The sequence below is a fragment of the Meleagris gallopavo genome, chromosome 20 (genome assembly GCF_000146605.3).
Source record: "Meleagris gallopavo isolate NT-WF06-2002-E0010 breed Aviagen turkey brand Nicholas breeding stock chromosome 20, Turkey_5.1, whole genome shotgun sequence".
Lineage (NCBI taxonomy): Eukaryota > Metazoa > Chordata > Aves > Galliformes > Phasianidae > Meleagris > Meleagris gallopavo.
The window spans coordinates 4,844,093-4,854,070 of record NC_015030.2 but is presented as its reverse complement, the minus strand read 5'-3'; the positions used below and the strand labels follow the sequence as shown (position 1 = coordinate 4,854,070).

Here is a 9,978-nt window from a genome sequence, read left to right as displayed (position 1 = left end):
AGGGCGGCGGTGAGCAGCCAGCGGCCTGCGTGGGGCAGCGGGTGGGAAGGAGGCAGGTGGGGCTGAGTGCGATGCGGAGGGGCTTTGTGTCTGTTCAGGGCACCGTGTGAGCGAGGTATGTGCTCCTGTTCCTTGCAGCCAGGACAGAGCCTTGCCATTCCCCTCGCTGCCCTGGGGGTGAGGCAGCTGCTCCCCTGCATTGCTCTGCAGAGCTTTGGGGATGGCACACAGTTATTGGTGCTTTCTGGTTTGTGCTGGAAATCCTTGCTCCCAGCATGGCAGCCTGGGATGACAGCCTGGTGTGGTTGCTGGACTTGGTGCTCTGCTTCAGCCCCTGCTTACAGCCCTGTGCAGGGCTGAGGCTCAGAGGCTGCTGCAGCTCCACTCGGCGCCACGGAAGGGTTAACGCCTGCGTCCTTTGCTGAAAAAAGCTCTGCGTCTGGGGTTTCTCTTCCTCCTGCTGCTGCTGACACGGCTGGGCCATGTCACGAGTGCTCTCCCAGCACAGCAGCAGGCAGGCTGGTTGGGGGGGTGAGGGGAGCTGGGCTTTGTGGCTGCTACGAGTCCCTCCGAGCCCCCTGCCCACACTGCCCAGAGGTGGGCAGAGGCAGCTTTCCCCCAGGGCTCTCTGCACCTACCGTGTGCCAGCACCGCTCTATCGCTGCTGCAGCCTCCCACCTGTCCACCCACCCTCTGCAGGCCTGGGGGGACTGCGGTCTGGCACTGAATTTCACCTCCCACACGGCCTCACACTGCAGCTCCCAGCAAGCCACATCCTGCAGGGTGCTGGACACAGCCGGACCAGAGGGGCCGTGCTCCAGTGGGACCGACTCCATTCCAGTGCTGGGGAGGGTTTGAGCAGCCCACGGAGCAGTGCCTCCCGCGTTCTGGGCATAGATAGTTCAGAACCTGGTGCTGTAACTCGGGCATCTGAGGCTGGAAATATTGGGAAGTATTCCGTCGAGTCCAGAGGGATTGTGTCGCAAGCCGAGGCTGCTGCTGACCTTTGCAGAGGGGATTTCTCTAAAGGAGGAACCTCGGCAGGGAACGTGAGCGGAGTGAGGAAAGTGCTGAGCTGGGACATTCGGTTCGTGTGAGCGCAGCCACCCCAGAGGCACTGCGAGCCCTGGCGAGGAGGGGGGAACAGCACTGGGGACGGCGCTGGAGAGAGCAAACGGTGCTGGGGTGTGAGAGAGGGGATGGAGGGTCCTGGCTGTTGGCCCCCAAGGAGCGCCGGGCTGAGCTGGACATGGGACAGCGCAGGGTGGAATGGAGGGGGCAGTGGGGACCTGGGGACTGTGGTGGCACCTGGGGGTAGGTGGGGGAAGGGTGACCTGAGGTGCTTTGTGGCAAGAGCTCTGCAGGCACCGATCTCGGGGTTTTGGTCATGGCCGTGTTGTAGGATGTGAGCCGGAAGGCAATGGTAGGGCAGGGGTAGGTGGGGAGTGACACTGCTAGAGTGACCTTGAGAACAGGAGCAGCGGGTGCCACGTAAGTGCGGAGCGGGAGGTCATGCGCTGGAGAGCAGCAGGAATGTCACCCCTGAGCTGCAGTGTGAGGGAAGGGCGATGGAGCATGTGGTTCAGCCCCGGCTGCTATGGGTAAAGCAAGGCAGCCAGGTGTCACCCCGTGCAGTGATGCGTGTTGGGGTGCATTGGCTCTCACCTCCATTCAGGAGGGTGCATTCAGCACAGAGGAGGCACTGAGGACGGCCCGGAGCCAGCTTTCTCCGGGGCTCATCCATTGCGGCTTTGGGTCCCTGTGGGGCTGCAGGGCTGGGATCAGCTGAGGTGGAATGGAGGAAGAAGCATGGGGCCGAGCGGGAGCTGCCGGCAGTGCCACTGTGGCTCTGTGGTGCCATGGCTCCTGTGAGCACAGGGGTTAGAGGCTGTGGTGGCACCAGAGGCTGGGCCAGAGCTTACTGCCTCAGCCTAAATCAGCAGGAATCTGTGGGGCCAGGCTCCCCCCACAGCCGCTGCCCAGCTGGGGAGCACAGTGTCCATCGCATTCCTTGCGTGCCACTGGCAGCACTTGGCCGTGTGCAGGGCCAGGGCTCACCAGATCCTTCAGTAGCACCACATGCCAGCTGCTGGCAGGAGCCTGGCATGAGGGTGATCCCCTGTGCTGTCCTTGTCCCTCACAGTGCCCAGTGACCTGACCCCGGAGGAGTGCCAGGAGCTGGAAAACATCCGCCGCCGCAAGCAGGAGCTGCTGGCTGACATTCAGGTATGGCACTCAGGGCTGCTGCGTGAACGCCTTCATCCCCATCCCTGGCTGACCCAGATGAGGCCTCTTGCTTGAGCCCAACCCCGTCCTGGGACCCTCACCTCACTTCTAGCAGGAGAGAAGGAAGGAGAAGAGGCTGCTTTGGATGGGGCTGCCCCACAGCTGCAGTGCCCGTGCAGGAGCTGTGGTCTGGCACTGTTCTCCTGTCCCCTGTCCCCTTTCGTTGCCAGCTCCTGCTCCTTGCTGCTTGCAAAGACTTTAGTGGAATTTCTGGGGCAGAAAATTGGAGCTGCTGGGAATGCAAGGCAGGGAGAGCTGGGCCCAGGGGGTCAGCAGCTGCTTCAGGACCCCATGATTTGCTGCCCCATCCGTGGCAGGGTTAGCCCTGCAGGGAAGAGCTCCAGATTGCACTCTATCCTGTGGCCCAGGCGTTGACATCTCCTGTGCCACCCCCCTGGCACAGGCAGAGACTGTGCTTCTGGGCCAGGGCATTGCCCTGGCGAGTGGCTGTGAGGTCAGCGCTCATCTGGGACGCTCATCCGTCATGTCCCTGATTAAGGCAGCACAGGCTAATTACTGCCATATGCTGGGTATGATCTAAAGGGATTAGGGGTGATTTTGTTAACCTCTGAATCTCTTCCTTCCTGCATGCACAGAGTGTGGCAGTGCTGCAGGGAGATTAGCAGCGGGGTGCAATCGGTTCCCCTCTGTCCAGTGCCCCAGGAGCTGCTTCAGCCCCAGGACGGCACTCACGGGGAGATGTAGGGGCCTGGGTCCTCTGGGGGGAGTAGCTCTAGGGCTGGCACCAGCCCCACCTCAGTCTGTGGGGTGCCCTGCATTTTCCTGGGCACCTGGGGGTGGGAAGAAGGCAGCCCCTGGCTCACTGTGTGCTCTCTCCACTCAGCGGCTGAAAGATGAGATCGCAGAAGTGACGAATGAGATCGAGAACCTGGGCTCCACGGAGGAGAGGTGAGCCGTGCTGTGCTGCTGGCCTGTCCCATGGGTGCTGCTGCATGTGGCTTTCCCAGGCACTTCTAATTCCTCAGTGCAGTTGCAGGATCCCAGACTGAATTGTTCCTCCAGAAGTCTGTTTTTCCAAGGCTCATCCCCTGTCTGGCCACAGAGACTGACAGACTTTGTTATTCTGGGCTGGCGCAAGCAGTGCCAGCATGGGATTAGGAGGATCCTGGGGGGAGATTGACTCGCTGTATCATTTCCAATTGCCCTCACATTGTCCCCACAGCCCCACTGCAGTGCCAGGCTGCCCCTCCACAGGCAGAGGAGGCTGCTGGAATGGTCTGCACGGTGCAAACCCAGGGCAGCTCCATACTCAAGGCCTGGCAGCATCAGAGTGGAGCAAGAGAGGAGCTGAGTGCCAGGTGTTGCATTTTCCCCAGGTTGTGCAGGTTGTGCCCAGTTTGGTGCTGGGGAGCCTGTCATGGGTTGAGGAGCTCTGCTTCTGGTCACATCTACATGGGGCAAGAGGCTGGGAGAAGGAAACCAGGGTTCCTGAACTTCTCTGGGCAGTTCTCTAGCACAGGTTGCGGGTGTCCCATCCCTGGAGGTACCCGAGGCCAGGCTGCATGGGGTCCTGGGCAGCCTGGTCTGGTGAGGGACAATTCCAGCCTGGATTGGAACTGGGTGATTTTTCATGACCTTTCCTACTCAAACTTTTCTATGACTCTCTTTGATGTTTTATGTCCTGCAGGAAAAACATGCAGAGAAACAAGCAGGTGGCAATGGGCAGGAAGAAGTTCAACATGGATCCCAAGAAGGTACTGGGGACTGGCACCAGGCTCGGCAGGGTGTGCTGCACACTGTGGTCTGGGTGCTGAGCCAAACAGAGCCAGGAACAGGGAATGGAATGGGGGTTGGAAGCATGACCCAAAGCAATGCCTCTTGCTCTGCTCCAGGGCATCCAGTTCCTGATTGAGAACGACTTGCTGAAGAACACGTGTGAGGATATCGCTCAGTTCCTTTACAAGGGAGAGGGCCTCAACAAGACAGCCATTGGGGACTACCTGGGTGAGAGGTATGCAAGGCCTGGAGCAGCTCGGTCCTGTGCAGGAGGAGATGGTGCAACCCTTGCAGGGTGCTGCTGGGTTGGTTCCAGGGTCCCCAGCAGGACGTCAGACTCTGGCCCCTTGCTGAGTGTCAGGGTCTGTGTCTGGGCTCTTGGAGGGGCTGCTGTGCACAAACCAGGCTGTAGGATGGCCCATAGCCACAAGTTCCCTACCCTGAGAGGAGCAGAGAGCAGAGAGCGGGGCTGGGGGCCGCACAGCAGTCACAGGATCAGCTGATCACACACACCTCATGCTCTGGCTTTGTTCCTGCAGGGACGAGTTCAACATCCAAGTCCTGCATGCCTTCGTGGAGCTGCACGAGTTCACGGACCTCAACCTCGTCCAGGCACTGCGGTGAGCTGGGGACCGAGCGGGGCTGGACTGTGAGCTGTGTGCCCTGCAGGGCCCTGAGGGCTGAAGGGTGCACAGAGCCCCAAAGCAGTGCTGTGCCTGCTGTCCTCAGGCAGTTCCTGTGGAGCTTTCGGCTGCCAGGAGAGGCACAGAAGATCGATCGGATGATGGAGGCCTTTGCACAGCGGTACTGCCAGTGCAACCCCGGCGTCTTCCAGTCCACTGGTGAGCACACTCCGGCCCTGTGCCCAGCTCCATGCCCTGCCTTGCACCTGACCATCCCCTCTGTCCCCACAGACACCTGCTATGTGCTCTCCTTCGCTATCATCATGCTGAATACCAGCCTGCACAACCCCAACGTCAAGGACAAACCCACAGCAGAGCGCTTTATTGCCATGAACCGTGGCATCAACGATGGGGGGGACCTGCCTGAGGAGCTGCTGCGGGTAAGGGATGGGATGCAGGGGTTCATGGCTGGGGCACAGCGGGCTCACAGAGGTGACACCGTGTATGGTTGTACCAGAATCTCTATGAGAGCATCAAGAATGAACCCTTCAAAATCCCGGAGGATGATGGCAATGACCTCACTCACACCTTCTTCAACCCCGACCGGGAGGGCTGGCTGCTGAAGCTGGGTGAGTGCTGGCAACCAGATGGGTGCAGCCTGGGCAGGGTGAGCTCTGCCTCAGGGACTGGGCTGAACCACGAGTGTGATGCCCACAGACTGCCTGCATCTGGCTCTGTGGAGCACAGCCCTGCCAAGGGATGAGGGGCTGCAGCCACGAGCACAGCCCTCATGGACAGTGTCCTTACCTCTGTCCCTCCATCGGCCTCGCACTGAGTAGCAGGAGCAGAGCTGCTGCTGGAGAGACCCTTTGCTGCAGCCACGTGGGCTCCCAGAGGGATTCTGCCTCGAGGCTGCTGTGCTGAGCTGGTACCGGGCTCTGGTGTCAGAGCACAGAGCTGGGGGGCTCTGCACAGCACTGGGGCACAGCAGGGTCCTATTGGAGCCCCAGGGAGCGAACGGCGAGCTGCCCCCGGGCTGCGTGTCCCCTTCCATGCCTCAGAGTGGTCCCTGCCTCACCTTCCCACAGCATTATCACCTCTGCATCCCGGCTCCACATGCAGGCAGCGTGCATGGCATCCCCGCTGCACAGCCCAGCGCTCACAGACACGAGCCTGCCCCACACCCTGGCTCCTGCAGCTTCTCATCTCGGCACCTCCTGGGGACCTCTGCCCGGGTTGAGCGAGGAGGGGGGGTGCTGGCAGGAGCAGGGGCTGCAGGGCCTTTCCCTGGGCTCTTGCTGAAGTTGGGGCTCTGTCCTCTCACTGGGGGGAGTTTTTGCTCTGTTGCCACCCCTGTGAGATGGGATCAGGACCTTATCCCTTTCTGTGCAATGACCGGCACAGAGCCCTGCCTGGGCACTGAACAAAGTGCCAACTGCTCCCCAGCTTTGGGGTGGGACACGGGGGGCCATGAAGAACCCTTGGCCCCTACCTCTTGTGTCCCCATTGATCCCAGCGCTCTGCTGGTGGAAGGGTCCTATAGCATGAGGGTCAGGGCTGCTCAGAGTCAGGGACACCAGCAGTGTAGCAGAGCCCCAGCACCATTGAGCCCCCTTGGGGCCGTGGGCAAGAGGTGGGGGGGGGACAGCCACAGAGCCAGGGCACATTATCCCCGTGGCGGTGCCGCTGGCCCGTCCCCTCAAAGCTCCCCATCTGCAGCCCTGTCCCGCTGACACACATGGCTCTGTGCGGGGCGAGGGGGGTTCTTCGGGGTTTCCTCTTTTTTATTTTTTATTTTTTTTCCTTTATTTTTTTTTTTAATTTTCTTTTTTCCCTCATTTGTATGTTTCCATGATTTTGGCTCTTCCTTTCCTTGCCCCCAACTCCAGGAGGTACGTACCCCTATCCCCTGCTCTGCTCATGCCTCTGGGGCTTTGTTTCCTTTTCGTTTTTAATTGCTGGCGATTAGTCTCATTGCTGCTGCTGCTAACCACCGCACTGCCCGGGGGGACCTTGCCTGCAGGGGACAGTCCCACACCCGCAGCCACCAGGGCAGGGACGTGGCTGCTGGTCCCTCCGATGCTGAACGCTCCCGAGGCCTCCCGGTCCCCTCTGCTGCCCTCAGTCCCATCTTGAGGACAAACGGGGCAGTGACCACTGTTCACCCAGATGCTGGTGTGCCCTCAGACCCATCCACAACTGGTCGTTGCATCCAGTACCATGAGGGATGGGGCTGGGATTGTGGTGTTTCAGGGCATCCAGGAAGGGCCCAGCCTGCGTGCCTGGAGCTGGCTGGGTGCAGGGAGCAGGTGGGAGTTTGTGCGCAGAGTTCTGTGCACAAACATGCTGGAGCTCGTGGCTGTCCTGGTGCTGGGCACAGGCGCTGCCCTGGCTCAGCCTGTGGGAGCACAGAGCCCAGCTGGGCAGCGCTGGCCCCTCACTCTGGCCAGCCCCAGGGCTGTGCTGGCTCTCGGTGCCACACGGTTCCTCCTCCAGAGCCCTGGCATGTTGTCACCTGGTGAGGCTGTAGCCTGCAAGGAGGGCCTGGGGAGAGCTGGAGTTTCTTGAGGTGGGGGCTGGAGAGCATCGAGCCTTGGACTGTGGGGTGGGCTTGGTTCAAGGTGAGTAGGAGAGGGAGGGCTTTATTGGGAAATGCCAGCCCCGGCCTGGCTTTGGGGCGGGGAATGGGGTGTGGAGCCTTTCCCAGGAGCGGGCACTGACTGTGGTCGGGTTAATGGGTGGGCAGTAGGGTGGCATGGGGGGATGTGAGGCAGGGATCTCCCTGCAGAGCCGGACACAGGGAGAAGAAATGAGCACATTCCCTTTGCGCACACATTGCTTCTTCGTGCCCACCCTGGGCAGCATGGCTGGGCACCCATAGCACAGCGCCGAGCAGAGCAGCTAGTGCCTGGAGCGTGCTGGGGGTGTGAGGGCAGAGCCAGGCCCAGCACTGCAGCACTCTGTGAGCCTGGGGGGAGCGCTCTGCCTTAGCAGTGGTGGGTGTAGAACTCTCTCCGGCCAAAGTTTGCATGCTGCAGCGCTGAGCTCTGCCTTGCCTTGGCATTGGGCTGTGCTGCAGAGCTGGCTCCGGCCCGCAGCCCCTCTGTGCTGCGGCACCCTCTGCCCGCACCTCAGCGTTTTTTTTGGTGCAAACAGGCACAGCAGCGCTCCCATCCCTGCCCTCCCACCGCCCTCTGTCTCCATCCTCATCCGTCTGCTTTCCGCTCATGCTCGCGCGCTGCCGGCGTGCTGTGTGCTGCCTGCCGCTGTGGGCTGCCTGCCTCTGCTTGTCTGTGTGCGTCCGCGTGGGCTGCAGCGCTGCCGTGCCGTGCCGTGCAGCAGCACCAGGGCTGCCCCAACCGCCTCTCTCTGCTCCCAGGAGGAAGGGTGAAGACGTGGAAGCGGCGCTGGTTCATCCTGACGGACAACTGCCTTTACTACTTTGAATACACGACGGTCAGTGACCTGAGCGGGGGTTGGGGCAGAGCGGCGGGTGCGGGCTGGGGACCTCCGGGGGGGGTGGTGTGCCCTGCACCGTGCCCATGGCCCTAGGGGTGTGGGATGCAGACATGGGGCTGGGCAGTGCTGGCAGCCTCTGCACAGGGAGTGTTGGATGGAGTGCTGGAAGCGCTCAACCCTTCCTATGGTGCACTGGGAAGGGGTTGGAGGTGTCTTTAATGAAAATCTCTGCTTGGCCCCATAAGGATAAAGAGCCACGTGGCATCATCCCCCTGGAGAACCTGAGCATCCGTGAGGTGGAGGACTCCAAGAAGCCTGTGAGTGCAGGATCCTGGGAGGCTGGAGGGGCACCTGGGGAGGGTGGGACAGGGAGAGCCAGAGGGCCCTGCTGTGATGGCAGGGTGGTGGCAGGGCACAGCTATGGGGTGATGTCACAACATGTCCTCATCCTGCTGAGTTGGGTGTGCTGGGAACACCTGCAGCCCCACTGCTCTGCATCATCCCCCCCAACCCGGGGTGCCCCGCTGCCCTCGGTGTGGGGGCTGTGTCTGAAGGGGTTCCTCCCTGCAGAACTGCTTTGAGCTCTACATCCCAGACAACAAGGACCAGGTAATCAAGGCGTGCAAGACGGAGGCGGACGGGCGGGTGGTGGAGGGCAACCACACCGTGTACCGCATCTCAGCCCCCACGCCTGAGGAGAAGGAGGAGTGGATCAAGTGCATCAAGTGAGTGCTCTGGGGGCCACCCCCTGCTCTCAGGGTAGGGAGTGGTGGGGGGATAGGGCTTCCCATGGGGTGCAAAGGGGGGCTGACAGCTGCTGGCTGACACTCGCCGTGCTCCTCCACCAGGGCAGCCATCAGCCGGGACCCATTCTACGAGATGCTGGCTGCCAGGAAGAAGAAGGTGTCCTCCACCAAGAGGCATTAGCAGCCCGGCGAGGCTGCTGTGCCCTGGCAGCACCGTACCTCCCATCCCCACGGCTGCGGGGCTGGGGCTCAGCACGGCCCTGGTGCCAGGACCCAGCTTCAGCTTTGCAGTTTCTTTACCGTGGGGGGAGGGAGGGAGCAAGGGCGTCTCGGTGCCATTGCCACCTCACTTCCAGACAACTCCAGACTGCAGCTGGGATTCCCCTGCTCACAGTCCTGGGGTTGGCTGTGGGATGGGAAGTGCCACCTGTGCACATCACTCTCCCTTCCCACTTTGGCAGCCCAATGCTTGTCCAGCATTCCCTTGCTGAGCTCCCCCTGAACAGCTTCCAGCCCTGGGCAGCATTGAGCTGCAGCCAATGGCCAGAATAAGAGCCAGACCAGAGGGAATCCAGGGACCCCCATGTTGGGGACATGCTTCTGGGTCCCAGCACTCGTGTCCTGAAGCACTTGAGGTGTCCCATCCTGGAGGAGAAGGCTGGTGGCTGTGGGGTGCTGGAGGCATGGGGCAGCCCTGGGACAGTGGCAGCACTCCTGGCCCTCGTTGTAGCGGGCTTGGGGTGCCCTCCCCAGCCGTGAGGTGCCAGAGCTGGGTGAGGCTGCAGTCCGATGGCACCAGGCTGGTGCTGCCTTGCCACATCCTGCAGCCATGAGCCCTTTGGTGCTGGGTTGGGACGGCCATCGTGACGCCCCCGTTCCCAGGCAAGACTGCACCAAGGATGGCTGCAATCAGGATGTGGCCCCACGCCTCTGCCCCACGAGCACCGCGGCCATCCCATTCCCCAGCCACACGCACAGGTCCGGAGAGGCACCTGGATCAGTATTAGTCTATTTATCAGAGGTGTAAATATTCCTGTATAGTTTTCTCCTTTTAGATTATTTTGTATGTTGGGGTTCTGTGCAGAGGTCTCTTTGGAGGGCGCGGTGTGGCAGGATTTTGTATTCCT

The 9,978-nt window shown here is 61.3% G+C and overlaps 1 protein-coding gene across 4 annotated transcripts; it reads left to right on the top strand.

Moving 5' to 3' along the window:
• Positions 1-574: 574 nt before the first annotated feature.
• Positions 575-9,972, top strand: CYTH1 (cytohesin 1). 4 transcript variants are annotated; one of them, XM_019621668.2, is made up of 13 exons: positions 575-1,087; positions 2,144-2,226; positions 3,131-3,195; positions 3,935-4,001; positions 4,140-4,258; positions 4,563-4,643; positions 4,753-4,865; positions 4,938-5,086; positions 5,164-5,276; positions 8,024-8,102; positions 8,351-8,422; positions 8,676-8,830; positions 8,954-9,972. In XM_019621668.2, the coding sequence occupies exons 4-13, from the start codon at positions 3,942-3,944 to the stop codon at positions 9,030-9,032; spliced, it is 1,020 nt and encodes a 339-aa protein (XP_019477213.1). In that variant the 5' UTR covers positions 575-1,087; positions 2,144-2,226; positions 3,131-3,195; positions 3,935-3,941; the 3' UTR covers positions 9,033-9,972. The 4 variants fall into 4 exon arrangements, with proteins under 4 accessions (XP_019477213.1, XP_010719632.1, XP_010719631.1 ...); XM_010721330.1 differs by lacking the exon at positions 575-1,087 and adding an exon at positions 1,094-1,177; XM_010721329.3 differs by lacking the exon at positions 575-1,087 and adding an exon at positions 1,167-1,185.
• Positions 9,973-9,978: the final 6 nt, after the last annotated feature.

Excerpts from the sequence above, each read along its gene's own strand:
- CYTH1 (XM_019621668.2), top strand. The coding sequence starts at position 3,942 with ATGCAGAGAAACAAGCAGGTGGCAATGGGCAGGAAGAAGTTCAACATG. Across the intron at positions 5,277-8,023 it reads GGCTGGCTGCTGAAGCTGGG|AGGAGGAAGGGTGAAGACGT; the intron begins TGAGTGCTGGCA and ends CTCTCTGCTCCC. Across the intron at positions 8,103-8,350 it reads ACTACTTTGAATACACGACG|GATAAAGAGCCACGTGGCAT; the intron begins GTCAGTGACCTG and ends TGGCCCCATAAG.